Source organism: Mytilus californianus, unplaced genomic scaffold, assembly GCF_021869535.1.
Source record: "Mytilus californianus isolate M0D057914Y unplaced genomic scaffold, xbMytCali1.0.p SCAF_4, whole genome shotgun sequence".
Classification (NCBI taxonomy): domain Eukaryota; kingdom Metazoa; phylum Mollusca; class Bivalvia; order Mytilida; family Mytilidae; genus Mytilus; species Mytilus californianus.
Genome location: NW_026262690.1, coordinates 41,653,697 through 41,681,374, shown reverse-complemented (window position 1 = coordinate 41,681,374; position 27,678 = coordinate 41,653,697). Strand labels below are relative to the sequence as shown.

At 33.0% G+C, this 27,678-nt stretch overlaps 1 protein-coding gene across 1 annotated transcript in view; it reads left to right on the top strand.

Moving 5' to 3' along the window:
• Window positions 1-25,557, top strand: part of LOC127738065 (uncharacterized) — a 65,504-nt gene extending 39,947 nt beyond the window's left edge. Inside the window, exons 4-5 of the mRNA XM_052249146.1 lie at window positions 5,593-5,999; window positions 25,353-25,557. Coding sequence (XP_052105106.1) covers window positions 5,593-5,999; window positions 25,353-25,436 — 491 coding nt within the window. The 3' untranslated portion in view covers window positions 25,437-25,557. The remainder of the gene's footprint in view (window positions 1-5,592; window positions 6,000-25,352) is intronic.
• The last annotated feature ends 2,121 nt before the right edge of the window (window positions 25,558-27,678 follow it).

Sequence of the window (27,678 nt, the reverse complement as noted above, 5' to 3'; positions counted from 1 at the left end):
TAAAGGACTTTGGCCTAAAAGTCTAGATAACAAATGAGATAAAAGGTTTATACATTGAAAATTCAACCTCCAAGGTGTTTACTTATTTAAGATGGGGTGTAAAAGCCTTGCCCGAAGCAAATTTAAAAGTATACAAAGAATCATTCAATTCTTATAATTACATTTAAATGCTACAATCGTGAAATTAACAGTTATATCAAGCTTTTCGTTTATTTTTTCTATGCATTCTTTTCACAGACACGAATAACACGTGCAATCATAGCTGTTGTATTTTATACGGAAATAATTTAATTTTGGGTGTAACACGTCTTCTGATTAGCTGAAAGTTTTTTTGTCTATCAGCTCATAGACACAGTTTTGTCATGTGACCGTGACGTCATCAACGTTTTTTCATGATTTACTCCTTAAAAATGGAATTTAGAATTAAATTATAAGGAATGACTGTGGTGATTCAGTATGCATCACATTTTTTATGTTATTTCTTCATAGACTGAAAAAATATTACAGCCATTCCTTTAATAAAATATGACATTGGAGTGTCTCGCGATTATTTTCAGCCAATCGCAATCACAAATTCTAATGAAACATACATGTAATGTAATTATATGCAAGTAAATCACAGTCTCATCTTGTAACTGTATTTTGTATAATTTTTTATGCCTTTTTTCACGAATTTTGGTTACTTTATATAGCAATTATACTACGGTTACGCTTTAAATTATAAAACAAAAAATGCCAAATTTTCCAAATCGACAATGCTCAATCGTACATGAGCAGAAGGCAAATAAGTGTCACATGTAAATTCGACTATGATATGAGGAAAGATTGTTGATGAGACGTAAAGATTGGTATATTTAAATTTTTATTTTTCTAGCATATATAATGCAATTGAAATACATGTGGTCCATATTAAGTAAATATTGCCGCTATGCAAATTTGTAAAGTACTCAAAATTCGGCTATATGATCAGATGTCTCGTGTAGAGAAAATGCTACGCTCTCTGTACGTTAAAGAACCATTGTTCAACTCTCTGGGGGGTCCGTAGGTGGCCTGTTGCAAGGCAAACATTTCTAACCCTATCCAAAATACCCTAATCTTTTAGGAGTCAATATGTCCCGCCCTTAATCCCGGTCAGCACCTACCTTGCCGAACATACCTATTGTATTTAATAATTGTTAATTTGTTCTCGTCCTAAACATGCATGAAATAATCACCAATGGACGTTAATCAAACAACAGTCAATTAATCTTAAAGGTTCATCATATCTGCATAATAATTTATAATTGCAACATCACGAAATTGAACTTAATAATTTGTTAACTTTTTAACTTTTTTGTTCACAATGAAATTTAAGTTTACATACAAGTTTGGATTTCTTTCTTTATTGCTGATATCTCAGATATCATCATTTTATTAAAAAAATAATAATAATTTTATGATATTCATTTTTGGATTTTGATCCTAGTTTTTGTCCTTTGTTTTTTCTCTGTGATACTTGATATAAAAAAAAAAGATTCTTAGGAGTATTTCAAATTGAAAAGTATATATCTATAAGAAACACATAAAAAGAGATGTTGGGACCAGTTCTTTATTTTTAATTCACGCGAAGACCATTTTTATTAGTTCGTTCAAGATACGGTAAAACTCATAGTATAACATATGGTTCCATGTGTATACTTCTAGGTTCTCACACATTATGTTGTATTTCTGAAAATGTTACCAAACAGGAATTGCGTAAAGATGGTTAAAGAATGCAATTTTGATTACAAATCCAAAACCAATCAGATCAAATTATGTACAGTACTGTCTTTCAGATACAGATTCGTTCATTATAATTTTGGATATGCTATTACGTAAGCAAAATAAAATACATATAAAATTTACAACAGTATCAGAATTGTCTTCATTACCATTGTATAGCAGTCAAATTTCTATAAAATGGATATATGCAAAATTGTTGAAGATTCTTTTACATATCTTTATTAGACTTTTTATCATTCAAATTTCACTAGGTTTCCACACCTTTCCAATTTTGATCCATCCTGTATGAAAAACTGTGACATGTAATGGAGGAATTTGTCATACCTCTTAACTGAAATTCAAAACTTTCTTACTGGCAATGTTTTATAGACTAAAGTACTGTTTCGTTGTTTCAAGAAGACATCTTCCACATCCTCTAATTGTCTATGTTGAGAATCCAACTAATTCTTATTTTGTATATTTTTCAAGTACTTCCATATGTTATATTAGCCAAGTAATATCAATATCATAATTTAATTTGAAATAAAATTGGAAAAAAAATTCTGCAAACAATAATGGTCATTAAAAGAATCGAAGAATAGATACAAATGTTATATCTCTAACATCATAATAAGGACCCATTTCTTTTAACTGCATTGATTATCTTGTGGTAGCAAGATGGCGGGGTCGTGGGTTCGATTCCCTTTGCGGCCAAAAAAAAAAGAACTGGTACGTGCTGCGATAATTAAGTAGTTAGTAATTAAGAGTAGGAATCAAATAAGGAAAACTGTCCTAAATGACCATAATTTCGTCCGAACTGTCATCTTTTGAACTAATCGGCACGTCGGTTTAAGATAACATTTAGGTTTATATTTGTGTCACATTAGCATAATAAACTCATCATAGATACCAGGATTAAAATGTTGTACGCAAAATGCGTGTTTCATCAATAAAAGACTCATCATCGACGCTCGAATCGACTTAAAAAGTTAAAAGAAACAAATAAAGTACGAAGCTGAAAAGGTCTAGATGTTCTTGTCCCGAATTTGGATGTTATATATGAAAACTACGTCAAACATCAGTTCTTCTATTTTCCCCTACATAGCTGTGAGATTCATGGCTGGACGAATGTTCCTTAAAAGACGGGGAATTTATAGCCCGTGAGTTGAATAATCAATATATTATTTTAGTCGTCTTTGAATTCTGTTCTGAACGATAATGAATCTCTAGTTTGGCCTGTCAGGGATCGAACCGATAAAGTCCAGCTTTCGAGTTTAGACCGCTACTATATGTCCACTGGCGGCATTCTTTAATTTAAGCAAATGCAACAGCTGGTATCGATGCAGAAAATGTAACAACAGCTTTGAACAGTAATTGCCAACACTTTTCAATTGAAAATGATATGTCGAAATCGTTTTCTTTGCCCTACCTGTTGTATTTGGAAGAAAATCTGCAAAAGTAATAATAATAATGATTATAATATGAATAGAATAACACAAACACATACATATGTATTATATATTTGCCTTCGGGTTTATATGATCCGTTCATCCTATTTCGACTCTTCAAAATTCAAGAGTCTATCCTAAATTGAGGTAAATTATATGGCCTTCCAAATACGGTTTCGATTCCTAACATCACTGAAGAGACATTAATTGTCGAAATCCGGATATGGTGTACTAACTTTTGTTTGCGGTATACCATCTTTTCCGCAAGTTTATTGTTTTCTGTTTGGTGTTAAATTAATAGTTAAGATCCATTTTGTTACATCTGGTGATCCGTTTATTTGGCAATTGCCAATGGCAGTCAGCAGGGTTTAAGAACATCCGTTGTTCGACCTGCTAGTCAAATGCGTTTTGTTAGAATATACTTTTTCACTCTTTTGGTCTTTTGGAAAATGTTGTTTGTGCTGTATTTAGACCCTTCTACCACGAAATTTGTTTTGCATGCACACGTATAGAAATTGTGGTTTTTATCCAACGCAATCATAGGTTTGAAGTTCAACGTTGTTTTCAATTTAGACTTGTTTATATTTTTTCGTTTGGGCTTGTATTATATTTGCCTTCGGGTTTATATGATCCGTTCATCCTATTTTGACTCTTCAAAATTCAAGAGTCTATCCTAAATTGAGGTAAATTATATGGCCTTCCAAATACGGTTTCGATTCCTAACATCACTGAAGAGACATTAATTGTCGAAATCCGGATATGGTGTACTAATTTTTGCACCTTTTGTTTGTGGTACACCATCTTTTCCGCAAGTTTTTTGTTTTCTGTTTGGTATTAAATTAATAGTTAAGATCCATTTTGTTACATCTGGTGATCCGTTTATTTGGCAATCGCCAATGGCAGTCAGCAGGGTTTAAGAACATCCGTTGTTCGACCTGTTAGTCAAATGCGTTTTGTTAAAATATACTTTTTCACTCTTTTGGTATTTTGGAAAATGTTGTTTGTGCTGTATTTAGACCCCTCTACCAAGAAATTTGTTTTGCATGCACACGTATAAAAATTGCGGTTTTGTTTATATGATCCGTTCATCCTATTTCGACTCTTCAAAATGTAAGAGTCTATCCTAAATTGAGGTAAATTATATGGCCTTCAAAATACCGTTTCGATTCCTAACATCACTAAAGAGACATTAATTGTCGAAATCCGGATATGGTGTACTAATTTTTGCACCTCATGTTTGCGGTATACCATCTTTTCCGCAAGTTTGTTGTTTTCTGTTTGGTATTAAATTATTAGTTTTGCATGCACACGTATAAAAATTGCGGTTTTTATCCAACGCAATCATAGGTTCGAACGTTGCTTTCAATTTAGACTTGTTTATATATATATATTTACACACACATGATTGAATGAGATGATTACAAAAACTAACACAAATTCTTTCATTATTGTTTATTGAAAGGAAATCTATTTTCTCCTGATTTATTTACAGTTAATATGCATATTAATCGCACAGACGTTAACAGGGTATCTACTGGAATAGATGCTGGAGATATAATAATAATGATTATAATATTAATAGAATAACACAAACACACACACACACACACATATAGCCCGACCTCCCTGTAAGTCGTCATTTGAGATCACCTGGGCACGCTCAAGCTCATCTCAAAAACCTTACCATCACTATCATAGACCACAACGAGAGTTGGTCAAGGGCCGACAGACTTACTCGGGAAAATTTTTGGATAAGAAAGTTACGGACAGTTTCCCCAGAGGGCATTAATGAAAAAACATAGAATGAGTCCCTACCATCAATTGTTTCCTGTAACTCAGGCTTCAGTACAGGACTCTTACAGTTTTAAGGAATTTATTCCTCCTCCCAAACATCAATATTGAAAAAATTTACCAGCGTATTGATTCGTGATAATTTGTATAATTCCCAAACATCAATATTGAAAAAATTTACCAGCGTATTGATTCGTGATAATTTGTATAACGATCAAGATTATTATTTCAGTTCGACTACCACATGTCAAGATAAGAATCATTTGACATCTTACTGATGAAGGATATTAGTTATCCGAAATATTTAACATTTGTTCATGATTTTAGTTTTTTTGGGGTGATGTTGTACCCTTTTAGACCTACTTATTATATATATAATAAGTTTTAAGATTTGCACAACGGTACTAATATTAGATGGTAATATACGAAGCTGGTGTTATAAAATCGTGTTGACAAATATTTTGGCTTAACAAATAGCCTTCGTCAGTGTCAATAATTTTAGCCTATATATATATACACAAACATGATTGAATGAGATGGATTACACACCAACACAAATTCTTTCATTATCGTTTATTGAAAGGAAATCTATTTTCTCCTGATTTATTTACAGTTAATATGCCAATTAATCGCACAGAAGTTAACAGGGTATCTACTGGAATACATGCATCACAGGAAAATATAAATGTTGAGGAAGATGATGATATGTATTGTGTAATTCGTGAATCTCAGATGGTAAGGGAAATACAACCAGTTCGCCAGATGAACATCATAAACAACATGAAAGCAAGAAATCCTAGACGAGATAGCCTTGCATACAGCAATGTTTATCATCATCTTGATTTTTCTTCCTCAGTTCCAAATTTGGATATTTGTTTTGACAATGAATATTCTCACGCAGATTACAGTAAAAGTTTGACAAATTTAGATCGAAGTGAAAGTGCACGTTTGAGCACTATTGATGACAAGCTTGAGTTGCAAGAACCAGAAACCGAAAACAATATGTATGGACAAGTTTGGGTTAGTAATATTTTCAAAGACTACATTACTTAATAATCTTCAGCTGATAATAATTGATCTTTTGAATTCAAAGGATGATTTTAAAATTACATATATTTAACATTAGGGTGAGGCAGTACATATCGTGGTCGGGGCTAATAAGGTAACAAACCTACAAATTATTTTGAATAATACCAGTAGAGAATCTCTCAATGAAAGGCGACACAATCACAAGCTTGTATTATTCCATCAATGGGTTAAAAATAATTATCTAGCCTTACTTTCAAATTTAGTTCTTGCCAAAGGCATATCCCATCAATATGGCACACTTACGACATATACCTGCACGCACGAACGAATAGTTATCATAACAGTTTTCTACCTGCTACTGCTCGTCTTTGGAACGAGATTCCCGAGTCATATAAGAAATTCATCTTTCTATATATATTAAAGAAATTTTTTTGAAGAAAACTCATGTAGTCCCGGATATTTTTACAGTGGAAGTAGACTGGGACAAATTTTGCATACAAGAATCGAATCTAAGAGCACTTGGTCTAAATGAACATCTGTTTAGAAAATAAAGATACTGATCATTCCTGTAAATGTAGCTAGATTGAAAAATCTGAATACTTTTTATTGCATTGTTCACACCAGAGTGCATAGTGACTAACTTGTCATGTCAGCCCAATATTCGTAATCCTTTGATATCAGACATTGAAAATACTCGTAACTTTCTTATTATTCAAGATTATATTCTTAAATTTGTGTGAATTACACAAAACCTTGCATATACATGCATTTAGTTACATATGTATAAATAAATTGTAGTATGTATTTCATCAACAAGTGTTTCTTGGTTTAATAAAAGGCCATGGATCATTTATTAATATTATATCATATATAATGAGGAATTTGTAAAAGTGATAATTCACATAATTCCAACTCTTCATCAAACTGTATGTAAATATATATATATGTTAGCGGCAATAAGTGAAATCAGGCATTTAGCTTAAATCCTAGGCAATAAGCTAACGCCTAGGCAGTAAGTCTATTGCCTAAATAATGTTAGGCATTACCAAGGATTTGTATAGTAAGCAGGATTGAAATCTCGTGGACTTTTGCATAGATTGTATTATAATGTCTTATGCAGCGCGAGATTTTAGTGTGATTACCCATGATGCATTTCGAAGAAGCTCAGCGTGCCTTAATTAATGGCGGATTTTGCATCGCCTAAACATCTAGATAACCGTTATGTAAGTATTACAGTCCATATTTATCAAATGTTATGCATGAAATAAGAAGTTTAAAATGGTTCTGGTGCAATTTATCAACTTTTTCGATTGCAGTACGAATACACGGTTCATAGAATGAATTTACATTTTAACCCAAATGACCTCAACCTATCCCGCCTAATGGGCGGTCCAAAAATAATTTTCTATTTCATACTCCTCCCTCAAAAAACGGAGATGAGTGATAAAAGTTATATTTTCTGATAGATATAGGATTGCTTCAGATCGTGAGTAAAATTCGTAATGTTACATGCATTAGTTTTCGTTATTTTTCCGTTTCCTTGAGTTGTTTACCACAAACAGGGGCGCGTCGTAACAAAAATGGGGGTGGCTTAGGAAAAATCATTAAAATTCTATAATTGGCCGAGGATAATGTTCACACATGTTTACAAAACGTAAAACATTGGTAATCAAATTACTTGAAGAAAGCTCAAAACGATAAATAAGGGAATTGTGATACTTTTCTGGCTTTAAAAATCAATGTGGTCCTCAGATGAATCGTAACTTACCAGGCATAAATTGGGAGGGGATCCAGTTGTCATAATAACCTGATACTTCCTTCCTGTTAAAAAAATCGTTAAACCATGTGTTTTGAAATAGTTTTACATCAATTTTACCAAGGCATGTGCCATAGAAAAAAAAACCTAGATTTGCCTTTGCCGACGTGGAAAGAGACAGTGCATGGTTGGTAAATACGTTCTCTGTTCAAACGTTCAGCCCAATGTTTATCAGGTGAGCCTGAACCTATTCCTTACTCAATAGAGAATAAGTTAATTTGTGAAAGTACAAGTGAATTTAATTTTTACTGACATCACTACCTCAACACAGCTCATCATTCTTTAATGATATATAGGTACTGCTGTTTTTGCCTTCCTTCAATATATAAATCATTGACTCCCTTTATGTACTGAGTAACTTCCATCTTCTCTATCTGTTTATACCACATATCACTAGTCCAAATAATTATGACGTCTTGAAAGGCTATTATACTTTTTTTATTTGACGCCTTACAGCTAGGCGTCAAAGCAAAAAAGTATAATAGCCTTTCAAGACGTCATAATTATATGGACTACACATGTTCATATCACATGCATTACTAGTCCAAATAGTTATGACGTCTTTCAAGGCTATTTTTATTTTTTGCTTTGACGCCTTATTTTTATTTTTTGCTTTGAGGCCTTCCTGCAACAATTGATTACTTCATTACACCAAGAAATCAAACAGCAGAGTCAATTGGAGATATACAAAATATGGGACTACAACCTCTTAACACATCTGACCACAGCCTAATCATGGGTAAAATCAAAGTAGAGAAGTTGGCAAAAACACCCAAAACCATACCCAACCAAATAACATTCAAAAAGCCAAAAAGGGATAAATGTGACAAGCAAGTATACAACCAAACAATTGAAGAGCTGTTTGAAACGAACAAGGCACCTGTACATTGTAAATTTGACTTTGCACTAGATGTAATGCACCTGACAAATGTTCTACATGAAGCAGGAACTGCATCCATTCCAAAATACAATGCTCAAAAACAGAATGTCACAAGAACAAAAGGTGGTGGGGCATGGAACTACGAAATAGAGGAAGCTTCAAAGGCGGCAAAAATTGCATACCACAAGTGGAAAACAACTGGTTCACAAAGAAACCCCAACAACCAACTATATCAAGATATGAAAAGTAAGAAAAAGAAATTTAGACAACTCCAGCGACAAGCACAATCCAGAATAAGAGAAACCAAATACAATAACATTATGGAATCTCAAGAATTCAATCAAAAACCTTTTTACAAACTCATCAAAGAACAAAGAACAACAAGACATGGAGAAACAGACGTAATCATTGTAGATGACGAAATACTGGATGATGATGACACAATTCTAAATGGCTTGAAAAAACACTTTGAAACTTTGGCAACACCCATGGACAACGATGAATATGACAAAGATGTACAACATTTGATAAATATTGATTGCCTACTCATTGAGGAACTTATCAAAGGCCAACAATCCAAACAACTTATCCTAAAAGTAAATGATAATGTGATCAGAAAAGCCGTACAGAAACTGTCCAACGGAAAAGCTCCAGACCACCTTTGCTTAGCTGCAGAACATCTAAAGTATGGGGGTGAAACCGCGATCACATATATAACATCTATCATCTTGAACATCATCACATACTGCTATATCCCAGAAAATCTACAGACAGGCTTGTTAACTCCAGTATTAAAGAAGTACAAAGACTCTAAACTGCCTGGTAACTACAGAGGTATTGCAGTTACTCCAGTACTGAGTAAGATACTTGAAACTGTTCTCCAAGATGACACAAATGATGAACTCAAAGCCACACAAAGTAGATTACAGCGGGGGTTTACAGAAGAGACTTCACCTGTTAATGCTGGGCTGGTAGTAACAGAAGGTATTAATGAAGCCTGTGACCAAAACATCTCTGCTGGAGTGGTAACCCTTGACGCAGAAAAGGCATTCGATAAACTCGACCACCAAATACTCCTCAGAAAAGTATTCCACTCTGGAATTAAGGATACAAGATGGTTACTCATTAAGCTGCTACAAACAGAAGCTAATACCAAGGTCAAATGGAAAGGCAACCTGAGCAAAATATTCCAGTCCAGACAAGGCATTAGACAGGGAGCAAAACTTTCACCATCCCTGTATAAAAGATACAACAATCAACTTCTTCAAACCTTACAACTACATGATGCTGGGGCAAAAATTGGAACAACATTTATTGGGGCACCTACAGTAGCTGATGACATTGCTCTGATTGCTTTCAACCCTATAGATCTACAGTGTGAACTGAATATAGTGAACGACTCAACCAAAATAGACAAAGTCACAATAAACTCCTCCAAAAGCGATGCAGTGCTCTTTAACACCAAAAGAGGAAGGGAGCCACAGGAATGGAAAATTGGAAACGAAACAATAGCAGAAGTCCAGGAAACAACTCATATTGGGATAGTGAGAAATGCCAACAAGAAAAATGATATCGAAAGCAGAATAGAGAAAGGACGACGTACAATGTATTCCTTACTAGGAGCTGGCTTACACGGGAAAAATGGTATCAATCCTGTAGTAACGAATAAAATATTTACAACATTTAGCAGGCCCAGAATAACATATGGACTTGAAGTAGTAAAATTACAGCAGAAAGAACTCAACGCTTTGGAAATCTACGAGCGGAAACTACTGAAACAGATCCAAGGGCTCCCTGACAGATGCGCTAACGTTGCAGTGTATGCTTTACTAGGGACAACTCCAATTACAGTCCATATAGAGCGAAACTCCTTGACCACCTTTTTCAACATTGCTTCACACCCAGAGTTTATAGAACATGAGATTGCCAGACGTCAGTTAGCAATGAAGGATGAAACAAGTAACAGCTGGTTTACACATATAAGGATCATCCTACAGAAATATAGCCTTCCAACAGCATTCGAAATTATGAACAATCCACCAAGTAAAACCCTATGGAAGAAGCAAATCGATTCAGCTATCAACAAATACTGGGAAGAGTCCTGGAGAGATGAGATTGAACAGAAAAAATCATTAAAATATCTGAACCTACAAGAACTGGCTACCAAACATCCACACAATATCTGGAAAACAACTCAGAACAACATCAGGGACATCTCAAAAGCCACAATCAAAGCTCGCCTTCTCACAGGTACCTATACTCTCCAAGCTGATCGCAAAAGATTCAATCAACATGCAGTGTCTGAAACCTGCCTTCTTTGTAAAACACACACTGAGGACAGATGCCATTTCATCCTTAAATGCAGAGTACTAGAGTCATCACGTTCAAAGCATTTAGCTCTACTAAAGCAGCTTTTGGCTAGGAAAATCAGCACTGACACAGCAGAAGAAATATTTAACGACGAAGAGCTTCTCATGCACTGTATTCTGGACTGCTCAATGTTAACCAGAATGGGTTATATAGAAATACAAAGTGACATTATCAGAGACATTGAAGAAATCAGCAGAAATTTAATTTATGAATTGCACAATCTTAAGGCAGTGAACCTTAATAAATTATAATAACAATCTGTGAACTTTATATCGTGTGAGACAATAGTTTAGACAAAGGAACTTTTAGTGATATATTTAGTTTTTTTTTTTTTTTTTTTTTTTTTTTTCTTTTTTTTTCCGAACACCACCACCAATCTTTTCAATTGGTAACCTTATACCTGTTTACGACAGGGTGCTCCGAAGTCAACGGAGGAATTTACCAGCACAACAACAACAGAAGGCGTCAAAGCAAAAAATTAAAATAGCCTTGCAAGACGTCATAATTATTTGGACTAATGCATTACATGAGCTCTCTCTTCTCTCCTCTCAGCCCAACTGCTAGTAACTATATACCTTAGTTTGTTTTTTGTTTTGTTTGATTTCATTACTCGTGAAGATATGAAAATATCAATTTTTCTGTGCTTTTTTTTAAGTGTCGTTTGATTAGACACGCATGTTCTGACATGTCTGACATGATAATTCATTTATGTCCTGCATTGCCTATAATGATATGTATATATGTATGTATACATAGTTTTGTAATTTTTTGATAAGCATATGCATGCACCATTAAATTAAAATGTGTATTTTTATGTTTGCGACATCTTATCCTGTAGAAAATTTTAACAATAATAGAAACATTGCTAAAATTCCTGAATTAGCATAAGCTTACATATGTAATCATAAACCCATAGAAAACTTACATAAATCTTTTAAATATAATTGTTTGAGCAGAGCTTTTGAGGTTATATTGCTGTCTCTATTGTTGATACAGATTTGATATTGGAATTTTTAAAGCCATATATGATCATGATGATATTATCTTATTATTGCCATATGTAACTTTATTACACAATTTTTTCCAGTATTCTCCAAAATGCCTAAACTGGTGAATGCTAAGAAGAAAAGTCCAATCACAAAGAAAGCCCAAAAACAGTCTAAGCAGTTGTGTGCCAACAGCAGTTGACTATGGAACGCCACAGCTGTCTTATGTGGAACTCTGATATTACTTTATGTTGTTTTATTATTACTTGATGAAATATTGTCTTTACTTAATATGGTTTTGACATTACGTAATGATGTTTTGATATAACTCAATATGGAATAGTCATTACTTAATGATATTTCGATACTACACGATATGGTTTCGTATTGACTTGATATAGTTTTGTCATTACTCAATATGGTTTTGACATTACTCGATGTGGTTTCACCATTATTTAATGTGGTTGTGTCATTAGTCAATGTGGTTTTAACATTACTTGATGTGAATGTGACTTAACGTTATGTAGTTGTTTCATTACATGATGTGGTTTTGTTATTTTGTAATGATGATTTGCCTATTCTTTATATGGTTTTAAGATTACGTTATGATGTTTCAAAATTTGACGATTTTACACAACATGGTGTGTTTGTTTCATTATTTGATGTGGTCCTGTCATTCTTTGATGTGGTTATCCCATTACTTGATGAGGTAAAACCACGTGACCAATTCGGAAAAAAATATGTTCTATTTTTAAACAGATTTCAATATATCGTTTGTTGAATGTGCTTTGGATGGGTATCGCTATCCATTGAGTTAAAGTTCAAATTAAAGTTCGAGTGGTTGTTCAGAGTTATTTGGTATGAAAAAGGGGAACGGCAGACAATTATAAGAAAAAAAGTATTACAGCATTTCGGACATAACTGGGATATCCCCAAACCACTTGGTCCTGTTGTTTTTATCCTAAGTTCTCCAACGGAAGCAGTATTTTTGTAATAAATTTGTAAAATATTCCACGGAACCATGTGTCTCGCCTGATATTGCTGCTGTAAGTGTAAAAGCGTCATGTTGATCGGCTGTACATTTATCGGTAAAAAAAAAATGTTTTTCTGTCGATGCTTTTTCTTGAAATTAAGGAATAACTCCTATACAAGTTTCAAAACACTTCATTGAGGTTTACAAATTTATCATGTCAAAACAGTTTAATTCGGTTTTATTTAACTAAAACAAAACTGTATGGTTTTCAACAATGAGCAAGGCCAATCCCCTATAGTAAGCTATAAAAGGTCCCGAAATGAAAAATGTAAAAAACTAGAAACCTAACGATCTATAGATAGATACATAGATACTTTATTCTCTAAAAACTAAATACAAGTTTACAGAGAAACATACAATATAAATACAGATACAATAGTCGTGGTAAACAAATACAGTATGATATTCTAAAAGTACAAAATTATGATGGCATACATGTTTAGTAACATGTATAATGAAAGGTTAAACTTAATAGAAATAAAAAAATGAAGATGGAGACGCTGACGCCACTATCGACGACGAAATATAGGTTTGTTGTGTCTCACTGCCGCTACATTGATGTCGCAGGCTCGACACAAATCAAAAGACTTGAACTTTATTGTTAACAAATGAAACACTTCAAATCAACTCCCACTAAAGTTACAGGGAAACGAGGGGAGAAGGGCCTCGGACTAAGCGACAAAGCATCAATACTATAAAATAAGAATTCTCCGAATTTTTTTTTTAGCGTAAATGATCATTTGAACTTATACGAATATCAATCTTTTATTTGTAATCAATTGAATTCCCTGATCTTCCTCGCACTAATTGAAAAATAAACTTTTTGGAATATCTGTTTCACATGTGACGACGGACATGTTCCAGTGGTCGTAACCATAATACCGTCATCTTTTCCTTGAATGTAAACTACCAAATAAAACCAAATCACTGGGTTTGTACTTTCTCGAATAACACGACGGGTGCCTTTCTGGAGCATCCGAGATCACTCCGATGGATTTATATTACCCAGTCATACCGATCTATTGAATCAGCCAAATGAAACTGTTTTGTATGCCACCGCAACTGAAAGTTGGGGGGCATATTGTTTTACCCCTGTCCGTCCGTCCGTCCGTCCGTCCCATTATGGGTATATAGTTATTCCGCATAACTCCTCCTACAGTTTGAATCCTAGGAAGTTTTATCTTTACTGTCTGTTTGTACATATATTGAAGGTGTGCATGTGGTCAGGGTTTTTATTTTCATTATCTTTTGCTCTTTTTGGGAGATAATTGAACTTTTTTTGTCATTTTTGGGGTATAAGCGGTTAAATGAGTTATATAGATACAATGGATAAGCGTGGATTCTTGAAAAAGAAACCATGAGCCCGGAGGGCGAATGGTTTGTTTTTCATGAATCTACGCTTATCCATTGTATCTATAACTTAAACTATTGTGTTAATTTCTTTTCAAAATTAAAGCCTTTTCTTAATTAGAAGGTATTGTAAGTGAGTTTAAATAACCATGTCATCGTGTCCAACGATGCAATGATAAATCTCAGATCACAATTAATTGGTTAACAAAATACACATATAACACTTCTACCTTTAAAAATCTTTATATTACCAGGCATATGAATATTTTCTGTTTATACAAAATAAGACATATTCGAAATTATTTCTAATAAAATTGAAAATGGAAATGGGGAACGTGTCAAAGAGACAACAACCCGACCAAAAAGCATATATAAAGTATATATAATAAGTATGTTATCGAAATTTTTCTAGCACTCTAGGCACATCACGATTTTCTCGCATAGGAATTTGCGAACAAACCTTTGTAAAATTATGTAGTAAAACAGATGAAATCATACTATATTTATAAAACAAAAATTGACAAATATAATGTAATCATTTTTGTTTCAAACATGTGAAATAGCCAATAATAATTAAAAAAAAAAGGTAAAACTCGCTATTATTACAAAAATATCCACTATAACATGCAAAATTAGAAAAAAAAAACCAGAATAAAATAAGAATTGGAACAACAGAGAGAATACAGGGATTCGAACCTAACCGACAAATCCCTATCTTTAACTCATTGATTTTAACCAACCTCGCGGCTACCAACTCATACTATACGACTGCCTATTGTGTCTATATAAAGGAACAAGCCCTGTGTGTCCGATGAACCGATGTATATCAGATGTTCATTTAAATATATAAAATAGACATCAATAGTGTAACCCATTGGTAGCCGAGAGGTTTCGTCGATGTGTTGATGTCAGTCACACATAACAGATTTCAAGGAAGGGTTCGACTCCCAGTGAAGGCATATAAAAATTACAAAAATTAAAGGTAAGTTTTTAAATTAATTCCATTAGTGAACAGAAATCAGTTAATTAGCCAATTCAAATTAATGAAATTAGGCACACAAAGGAAACAATTGAATATAATTTGGTGAGTCAATTTCAGCGGCAGATTTAGGAAGCGTTGATTCTAGAAAAAGAATCCACGATTAATGAATAGGCTGACGTCACCACAATGGTTTAAGTTGAGTGCGGGGGCATCACTTTGTCTAGTTTACATTTTTTTCTCATGTTGTGCTGTTACACAACTGTAACAGTCCGATGTAAGGTTAGGATTTAGCGCTCACATACATGTTAAACTCCGCCACGTGCACTTTCTTTATGTACCCGCCCCAAGTCAGGAGCATGAAGTTCAATTTTTGTGTCATTTTTTTTTGTAGATTGTTTATCTATAAATAAGACCGTTTGTTTTTTCGTTTGAATTTTTTCACATGGTGCATGGTGGCCTTTTGTGGCTGACTATACGGTGTGTTGAAGGCTGTACGGTTGCCTATATATGATTTCTTACATCCACTGCATTTAAACTCTGGTGGATAGTTGTCTCATTGTCAATCACACCACATCTAGCTTTATTTCAACTTCTATGTTGCGTTTTGTATACTGTAACATTGTTTATCTTTTGTACGCATACCCCGGAGCCCTCTTTTCGGAAGCCCGAGCAAAAGTCCTTGTTCCGCGATAGAAAATTTAATTACGAACCCACATAAGATAGCTCGAATTTCAACTCTATGAGTACATGTAGCAAAATAAGGAGACATGAGGTATGATCGCAAATGAGACAACTATCCACCCAATATCAAATGAAGATTTAAGCAACTAGTAGTCTACATGTATGTCATCATACATAATTATCAAAACCCATACAGCATCATAAGCAAGTCGATAAAATTTCTCGCATGAAACCAACAGCCCGTACATAAAACATGTGCGAAAATCAGTTTTTAGACCAAATTTAAAGTTAAGACATATAAGAGTAAGGAGATGTGGTATGATTGCTAATGAGACAACTGTCCACCAAAGTTCATTTGAAGTGGATGTAAGCAATTATACAGTCTATCTTTATTTCATATCATGATAGACAAAAGTCATAGTGTTTTACATGTAATGTGTGCTATAAAGTCCATATGTATATGTATATACAAGCCAAAAATGTACAAAAAGTATATACTGTTAAACAGTTAGACAATAAACATTTATGTTATGTTTACCAAGACATTATTGATAAACCTAGCATACATGAAAGTTACACACATAAAAGTCAAGACTTTTCTTTTAATACTTGACTTGACTTAAACCAGATGAAGCTTTGCTGCTGTAACTTACATCATATGAAAGCGTACCAACGTACAGTCAGAAAAAGATGAACAAAATCTTCTGTGATATATGACACGGTATCACAAGTCGCTCTTTTCAAGTTAATGTCTGTATAATACGTAACCATAAATAATTCATGATTGACTATTTGAGAGGCTGTTATGACAGAGAGCTGACACTATAAGGTTGCCCGATTAATTTATGCACAATAGTTTCAAGTTCGATGACAAGAAAGAAAAATGTATCAGTTGGTTTTCGAAGACCCCTTCTGTCCTGTTTGTTAAACCATTCCCCATATGCATTTACCAATGTAATGTTATTAGTACAATTCTAAAAATTTGCTGGCAGTAGATAATTTATAACACACTGAGTAACGTTTCTTCAATGCCCATATAATGAAACCGGCTACATGCAGAGACGGGTTTAACGTGAGGGTATCCAAATTGCACCTATTTTGACATTTTTTTCACCTTCGTTTATTTATGAACGAGACAAAAGTTTCCATTCTGTGTTTATTTTGTAGATGTATCCTTATTTACTATATAGTTACACCAATTCAATTTTGAATCCATCTTGAGTCATAGAAAAATTGGATTGAACTGACCTCTGAACGATCCATGATTCTATAATGAGGAGTACCCAAATTGCATCCATGCTTAAATTCACATCCTTAAAAATCGAATAGCAGATGTTTTGTTTTATTTTTTTCAAATATTTAGAACAATTTGACATAAGTCCATGTTTACTATTCATTTTTTAAGGAATGGATGCTTGTAACATATTTTATTTGCTCATTTTTAAAAGATGACTTTCTGTGGACGTCGCATGGCGACGTTCCGTAAATTTTACTTTTTGCAGTGAATACATCATCTCGACATCTGTTGATATATACTGTGAACGTTTTGTGTATATTCAAAAATATCTACCTATGTTGAAAGACGTGTATAATGTCAAATCATAAAAATACAAATTGTTTAGTCTCAAAGAAAACTTGTAAGATTTCTGCTGCTATTTTTGCTGAATAGGTGCAATTTGGGTACTCTGACGTTAGAGGGTTTTCCAGGGGCCCCTTCTTAGGCAGTCATTGTCCCTCCCCCCCCCCCCCCTCCTTTATGAAATTTATGGATCCGCCACTGATTATGGATCCGCCACTGACATGTATATAATACACAATGTAGTAATTCTTCTTGAAATGTGTGGTCAGTTCTCAAACTATGTAATTGCCGAAATAGCAGCTCACAATCACTTGTTGTGGTAAGATTAGTTGAGCTTGCCACAAAAATGGTTTTGCACCTATTTCCCGAAATTGATAGTTTCGGAAGAAGCAAATTTGTATATAGCAATAATGTCATCATTTACACGAATGAGATATTTTTTTCATTGTTTTGGCAATTTACTGAAATTAAAAATTTACAGAAGTTAACATATAAACACATTGTTCTTACACATTGAATTACGCTTTTTCATCAAAAGAAAACACTTTAATTACGCTTTGTCATCAAAAGAAACTTGAGTGGTAATCAATAATAATTACATTTAAGAATGATTAAAGTCCTTTACCATCACAACAATGTCTATAACGTAACAAAAATAAGAAAATAACTCGATACATGTGTACAAAAAATTACCGAGTAATTGTTCCGATATCGTAAGTGACAAGTAGTAGTGGCGAGTAGCGAAGTCTCGCCGCTTAAGAGAAAACGATAAACCACGAGATTCCAATCCTTCTTACTATACAAATCATTGGCATTACTCTTAAATCCTAGGATTTAAACTTAAATCCTGAAAATTCAACACACTGTCCAGGCATTAATGTTAATGGCTTAAATGAAAATGGGAGTAAATAAAAAGAAATTTATTCAAAGTTAAAGTAAATTTTATACATAATAAAGAATTGCAGTTTGAATTACATGAAATTAAATCATAAGTAAAATATTGATGTTAAAACTCATTGAATAAACCTCTTAAAATATATGTAAACTTGTTGAATAGATGGCAATCATAGTACACCTCAATATTTTTATATTGATAGAAAATTGTATTGGAATTTGTTTGTTACCAATTGGTGCAGAGCTATGGCACAGACTATTTCACAGTTTTAATTTTTTTTCTGGCATTTATACCTGGTAATCGTCCAATACCTTTGTGTAGAGCAGAATTCTTTTGTATATATGGACGAATTTGATTCAAATTGACCACTGTTAATTCGTTGTTCCCCATCCATGCAGTAAGCATGTCATGAATATTTCCGTTTGACCATTCAATACTACCCTGTGATTGGAGATGTATTGTCTTCACGTGAACAATAACTAGTTCTGGCCAAAGTAGCATAAATTCAGATATAACCTTAGCTGTAAATTTACGACCTTTGTCAATTGGCTGTTAATGTGGCACACCAAGTATTGTGAAAACATAAACTAAACTAGAAGCCACCTTTGATGCACCTTTTGACGTAAGAGCTCTAGCAATATAATTTGTACACCATAAGAAAATATAGTTTCCTATGGCATGGTATTGGTTGCAAAAATTTGATATTTTTCATTTAAATGCAATATTTTTTATTTAATTGGTATATTTCTTCGTTTAAATGCAATATTTTTTTATTTAATTGGTATATTTCTTCATTTAAATGCAATATTTTTTATTTAAATTTTATATTTTTTCATTTAAATGCAATATTTTTTTATTCAAATGGTATAATTTGTCATTCAAATGCAATATTTTTTACTCAATTGGTATAACTTGTCATTTTAATGCAATATTTTTTATTCAATTGGTATATTTGTCATTTTAACTTTAATTTGCAATGTTTAGTAGTTTTTTATTTATATGCAATAATTGCATTATGGGAAATTGTTTGACGTCACAAGGTCAAATTTGCAACAACGTTTGTGATTGGTCGATTCTGGATTTTATATGTTATCTTGATAAGTAACTCTTGTACGTTTTTTTTTACAGTTCATCGTATTACTACAACATATAAAATTCATGACTCAATATTTGGAGAATGAAAAAACAAAGTTTGTTATTCTAATCAAAACAAACTTATAATAGAAGAAAAAAAGACAAAAAAAAGACGGACAAAAAATGGCATGGCAAACAAAAGAGACGAAAAGAAAAACAACGGACCACAAAAAACATCACAGACCACTACATAACTGAGCAACACGAACCTAAACTAAAACTGTGGAAACATGTGCTCTGGAAGGATAAGCAGTTCAAAACGGACGTTGTACGTACGGTTTTGGGATTTGCCCAAGTCAATTAGTGACACCAGTGGTGTAACTTCAGTTTAAATCCATTGTAGAGTCATAACCCGTTATAATGAAGCATAAACTGTCAGATTGGTAAATCTTCCTCGCTATATCTATACATAAGACATAACCAAAATAAAACATCGGAACATGTTAAGTCTCCTACTCTATATGTTAACAATTTGAAATAAAACCATTTTCTTATGACAAAGACATTGAATACCACAAAAGATAATACAGAAAACTAAAGCAAAACAAAAACGTCTCCCCTCAAATAAAATCTAGGCGTGAACTAAGGTTCTCTGGAAGGTTAGGAATATCCTGTTCCACTAGTGGAACCCGCAATGTTGCTCATGTTATGCAAAATTCAGTAACCAACAGAGAGAAATATTCATGGGAAGAAGAGCCCTTTTCATCCATCAGAAGCAATCGCAGTTCTTTAGAAATTTGCAAATAAAAGCATGAGCATGAAAATTTGTGTTAAAGCATAAAAGAACCCGAAATTTTGTTTAGGATTCATTTAAAAAGTTTTAGGATGGCACTAGGTCAATATAAAAATCATTAGTTGCTTTACAAAAAAAGAGAAAGAAAAACAAATGAAAGAGAAGGGGACTTAATTCTGAATTTAAATTTGGACATAGGAATCACTATGTATATATTCCTTTTCTTTAAAGAAAAAAAAACTAGCAATATAGAACACCATAATGCTTCATTCTTAGCTGCTTGCCGAGGTGGTGATGAATATTTCTCTCTGTTGGTTACTGAATTTTGCATAACATGAGCAACATTGAGCGTTCCACTAGTGGAACAGGATATTCCTAACCTTCCAGAGAACCTTAGTTCACGCGTAGATTTTATTTGAGGGGAGACGTTTTAGTTTTGCTTTAGTTTTCTGTATTATCTTTTGTGGTATTCAATGTCTTTGTCATAAGAAAATGGTTTTATTTCAAATTGTTAACATATAGAGTAGGAGACTTAACATGTTCCGATGTTTTATTTTGGTTATGTCTTATGTATAGATATAGCGAGGAAGATTTACCAATCTGCAAGTTTGTGCTTCATTATAACGGGTTATGACTCTACAACGGATTTAAACTGAAGTTACACCACTGGTGTCACTATTTGACTTGGGAAAATCCCAAAACCGTACGTACAACGTCCGTTTTGAACTGCTTATCCTTCCAGAGCACATGTTTCGCCAGTTTTAGTTTAGGTTCGTGTTGCTCAGATATGTAGTGGTCTGTGATGTTTTTTGTGGTCCGTTGTTTTTCTTTTCGTCTCTTTTGTTTGCCATGTCATTTTTTGTCTGTCTTTCTTTGTCTTTTTTTTCTTCTATTATAAGTTTGTTTTGATTAGAATAACAAACTTTGTATTTTCATTCTCCAAATATTGAGTCATGAATTTTATATCTTGTAGTAATACGATGAATTAAAAAAAAACGTACAAAATTTACTTATCAAGATAACATATAAAATCCAGAATCGACCAATCACAAACGTTGTTGCAAATTTGACCTTGTGACGTCAAACAATTTCCCATAATGCAATTATTGCATATAAATAATAAAAACTACTAAACATTGCAAATTAAAGTTAAAACGACAAATATACCAATTGAATAACAAATATTGCATTTGAATGACAAATTATACCATTTGAAAAAAAATAAATATTGCATTTAAATGAAAAAATATACCATTTAAATAAAAAAATATTGCATTTAAATGAAGAAATATACCAATTAAATAAAAAATATTGCACTTAAATGAAAAATATCAAATTTTTGCAACCAATACCATGCCATAGTTACTTTGATTGGAAAACGATTAAATCAACTTGTCCTCTTCTGTAAAACTCTTTGGATAAAACGGGTTTTACTGCTACTCCCTTCCCTATGCACATTTTGTCATGTTACAATTTTCACAAACTGGAAGAAATAGTACAATGGAATCATGGAAAATGTTTGCAAAGCCATTTATATTATGTTGTTTAATTCTGCGGTCTAAAATAACAATAGGCCGCTTTGACATATTTCTTTATTTGTTTTTTTCCCAATATACCATACAGGTCCTCTAGAAAAACATTAACTTTGAAATTTCCCTCATCATTCTCTTATACTTTAGTTACCAGTCTTTCAAACCTCCAATGGTAAAAAATGTCATACCATTTTAAATTTTAATAGTCTATAGCTGCCTTATTTTCTGATTTTGAAAGTTTGATATTTGCCAAATGACCATTGTACTTTTGCTTTGGGTATATGATCTTTGTTTTCCCTGATTAAAATTTATATTCCGCAAAGATTCGAGAAATTTGTTCTTGCTTTAATGCTAAAAATCCAGATTAAGAAGTGAAAAGACAAGATGGGTATCTAAGGAAAGATTATATGACTGGCAAAATTTCATATCTTCGGTTATCTATAATTATTGACCAGCCCAAACCGGCTCGATCATTGAAGAGCAAAACCACAAAGAAATACGAATAAGTTCTGTTTTAGAATACGAAAAAATACTAAAATTTTAAGATCTTTTATATCAGTTTATATTAATTTTTAGCATATAATTCAAAAAAATAATTATTCATCAGAATATTTCACCGAATGTACATGTATTTGGAAGATAAACAAAAATCACAAAGTTAACTTATTGCCTGAAATGATGTGTGGCAATAGGTTGAATAATCATCATCAGATTTCGGAAAATAAGCTTAATGCCTGCAAATTTCAGGGAATAACCAAATGCCTAGGCGTTAGCTTTTTGCCCAGGATTTAAGCTTAATGCCTATTTTCACTTATTGCCGCTAACATATATAAGTAAGTATATCAATATATACTAGAACACACCCGCGGGTCCGTTACTGAATTAAAGTACCTACGCTTATTTTTAGCCTGGATTTTTAATATTCGTTTTGTTTTATGATAAAGTCATGCTGATTATAAGTTGCACAGTTTCTTCGCTTTCGAAATCTTTCTGTTTGAACCCGTCCTGGTTTTCTTACTACAACCGGAAACTACATATGACAGGTAGTAAGACCCGTCACGGGCAGACTTGGAAACTGGGTAGGCAAATGCACACATTAAATCTGTACCGATACAGTGTGTTAAATGTCCTCCTTAACACCATAACCCATGGTGGTACTCCCAATAAAGGAGGAAGATACAGAACATACATACATACATACATTCATATATTATTAGTATCGGTATCGGACTCGACCCGGAACTTGTTTATTATTTGTTACCGTAATATTAATTATGTGGAAAACAAAAGGGCCTGGAATGGTGTAATTTTTATTCAACTCCATTGTCCTATAATAGTTATATATAAAGTTGAATTCTTTGATTTGTCGTTTTTACGTCATGCAGGCTAACAAATTGGACCTCGTTATTTTAGTAGTATAGATGTTAAGATTTCCACAATAATATATTGTTTACACTAACATTTATGATGAACAATTTCAAACTTTTGGAAATGGTTTTGTAAGCGTTTCATAAGACAGAAAAGGTATACATATATTCAACTAAAACATTGTACTGTTGATATCCGAAGAATAGTACAATGTACATCATAATGTTGAGTACAATTTTTTTGTTTAAAACTTTATCTTAAGCTTTTTGTTTCATGTTAAATAATCAACCGGCCTTTTCTATATCTTTTAGGATGATTTAAAATAGGACTAAACATCCCAAACGGTCATATGTTACAGTGTTGACTTACATGAAATAGAAGTCCCGGAAGTCCAACGAGCGGAGTTTTGTTTCTGCTAGATTCTATATTTTCAAAATCGCAAACAGTCAATAAATAATATATGTTGGTTAACTTATTGTGTTAGGTTGATGACCCACTGGCTTTTTCTCAATATCTCCATATTTTATTTCTATCAAAGTGTGTTATTCTATACTAATAACACAATGAGAATAGGGGAAATGTAAAAAAACTTCAAGTATGTTAATAATCCATGCCTTCTTATACTGACAACATAAATATAAAATAAAATTAGAGTTAAAACATAATTTTTGACTATTTGTTTATCTTAATCGGGACATAACGATACTACATTCCGTTGGCGACTTCGACATTTAGGATAAGATAAGAAGACGTGGTTTGATTACCCAATAGGACAAGTATCCAAAAGAGACCACATGATCTGGATTTAAGCATCTTTTCCTCGCCTCACGACCTTCAACAATGAGCAAAACCCATACCGTATAGTCAGCTATAAAAGGCACCGACATGACAAAATGTGATACTATTCAAACGAAAAAATTCAACGGTCTGATTTCTGACAAAACAATAAACGAAAAACAAATATTACAGACAGCAATCAACAACAACCACTAAATTGTCAGCTATTGACTTTGGACAGGCTTAAATCTAATGTGGCGGGTTTAAACATCTCCCCTTAACGTGTGCGTAACAGCACAACATAAGAACAAACTATAAAAATAAATAAAAAAAGCTTGTCTTATCAGATCGAAACTACACACAAAAAATAACTAACAAAATCGAGACTTAAGTCACAAAGTAAGCTTGCTTTATTTCTTGATACTAGTACATTTTCCTTTGGAGTTTTTCGGTCAAATTTGCCTAAGTGTTCAGTAGCCTTAGTTTAATTTTAACCAATTATTTCCGAACATCTGCATTGATTACTAATATAACCATGCATAAAATAACAGCTTTGATTGACAGTAAGTTAAACAAGTCAAAACATTGTTTGACGGAATTTCGACAAAATGCAATGCTACATGTAAAGGTGCATCATAATTGGTGTCAAGTGGTTCATACGAGGAATATGAATTTCCAATAATAATGGTTTAATTTTGGAAAACAACTATCATCAATGATGAATAACAGGATATTTATCAAGCAGGAAACACTTAAAAACAATGGATTTTGTTTTATTTTGACATCCTGACATCCTGTGCCAAAAGTTTTTTCCTAGTTCTTTTCAAATTGTTTTACGCATAAATTATTAATGTAAATTAGACCAGTATAGTATAGTTTTGTAAGGTGAAAAATTGACAGTTATTGAATGCTATACTATAATTTATTTTTATACTTTTAAACACATAGTAAGCAACAGAGACAGTAAAAAAAGATTAAAAACATGTTATTTCTTAAATTATAAAAGTAAAATTGTCATGTTATTATAGTCACAAGTATGTAATATATATCATATAAAAAATACATAGTAACCTTTCGTGGTACTGAAATTCAATTCATTGTTTGCGATATTTTGTACGAATACTAGTATGTCATCAGAATTTTAAACACATTATACGTTGGATATTTTGACTTGTCTATAGGAAGCAATCATTGACAAGTGATTTAATAAATGTTCTATATTTATCAGATTGATACCCTGGGATATATGACATCTCGGACCAATACGAAGGCAACCCGGACGGGTTTTAAAAACAACTCAGACCACTTATGAAGGCAACATAGACAAGTTTGAAGGACTACTCTGACCACTTTTTTATATTTGATGTTGTATTTATAAATGAATCTGTTCATGCGACTGTTTTCTAATAAATGTAATAAAGTTGATTAAGCAAACTGGGCTATTTTCGTAAAAATTAGCATAATGAATTTTAGCTGACCATATCCAATGTTTACCCTGATACAAGAAAAACAAACACTATAATCACGAATGCACCAAGGAACTCAAATCAAAGGAAGTGTCATAATTTTGAGCAAGACTAAGCTGAAATACACATAACCCAAGCTCATAAATTGATTAAACAGATATTTTGAAATAAATTCATACTGATCGTCATAAAACATCTACAAAATTTGTAATGTTTACACATCCAGCCATAAAATTCTGATTTATGCGACATTAACAATATAAAACATTATACATTGATTATCAAAGTTAAAACTGCTAAACATTCTTTTTTGCTGGTCAAAAGTTTTAAATCCATATATATATGTAAACATATCAAAATTTCTTGACTATGGTTGAAGGAGATGTTTAAAAAGCTTCGTAATCATCGTCAGTAATTCTGACTACAAAAATCTTGCTTCTGCCGGGATTGGAGGCCTAAAGTACCTGCCAGTCTCATAGGCCAACTGATTTGTTTGAAACGACGTGTCGTATTCAATATCTCTTAATCATCTTGAACATGCATGGAATATTTTCCACTGGACGTTAAGCAAACAACAATCAATCAATCAATCCAATGTTTAAGATATTTACAATTTTCTCAACCCCAAAACCCTAACCTTTTTTATCCTAGATGTTCATTTAAATATTTAATAAGATATTCTATTTTGTTCTGAGCGAAGAAGTCTACATTGAAGAAATGTATTCGTTGTTATGTATGACAGGATGTCCTTCCCATATCACCTCGAGCAGCTGCATTTGAAGTAAATTTTTAACGAATGGAAAATATTTAAAGGCTCTATTTTGTACAGTTAAAATGACACTTGACGATATAGTGCCCCCAAATGCACTTACGGTATAGTATTATCGGTTCGCTCATAGCTGTATAAGATTAAGTGTACACTTTATTGGTCATTCCTCCTGGTAATGCCACTTTTGTCATTTAATAACCCGGAGCATATATAAAAAGGGAGGCATATCTGGTTATCATACCAGTCATTTCGAACATTGCGAATTATACAAAGGCTAGGCGGTGTTCTAAAGTAGCAATGCCAATATACACTTGACAACATGATCCTCAAAACTTATATGTTAAACGTAAAATTTTGGTCTCGATCCTTCTTGATTACAGTCATTCCGGAAAGACGTGTCTTGCAAACAGAAATCAGCATGAACTGCTAGATTTATTGATTACCACTTGGTCGATACCGCTGCTGGCATTCATCTCAGAGATAACGTCCACCAAAAAGTAAATGTCTTGGTACTAACATGGTTTTATTGATTCATTTAGTTTGTACATTTTCAGTTCATAAATTGTGTAATTGTATTTAAACAAAAAATTAAAGTTACAGCACGTAAAAAAGACTTAAGACATGGTTGTAGCTGATCTGTTAAGGACCTTTATGATTTCATGATCGACACACATTTTATATTGTTAGCTGTCCTTTATTTTGTCTTGAGTATACCTGACGAAAGTTGTACTTGAAATTCGCGTCATGCATACAGGAATTCGTAAATCTGCCTCCAGTCGATTCTTGCTGTTATTGAAAAAGTGTCAGTACCGAAGCAGTGGCTACTTGTTGGATAGTAACATGGGGGACTAGCCGATCACTAGCATTGGTATCGACCCAGCGGAAATAAAACAAAACATGCATGATACCGATTACCGTCCACACGACACGGTTTTCTGTAATAATAATCATCAGTGCACTTGCGGGCGAGTTTTGACAAGACAAAAATATAAAACGTCAGAGAATATTAAAATCAAAATGTCCATAACAGAGAGCCAACACTGTCTAAATCTAAGGTCAGCTTTCCATGAGAGAGTTGCAACGTAAGTTTATTTGGCATAGCTTTATTCATAAACTGGAAATTTACCAGACAAATGTATTATTTTCACCGTCAAAGTTTCGAAGCACTACATAATGGGCAGATGGTAGCCTCGGGACTTACTTGAATGGTGATAGAACAAAAAACGTGCAATATTGATTTCGTTGCGCATGGTACATGCTTATATAAAAAGCTTCATCGGGACTGGTACGATAGATACCAAAAAGGGCATAAAAAGGCT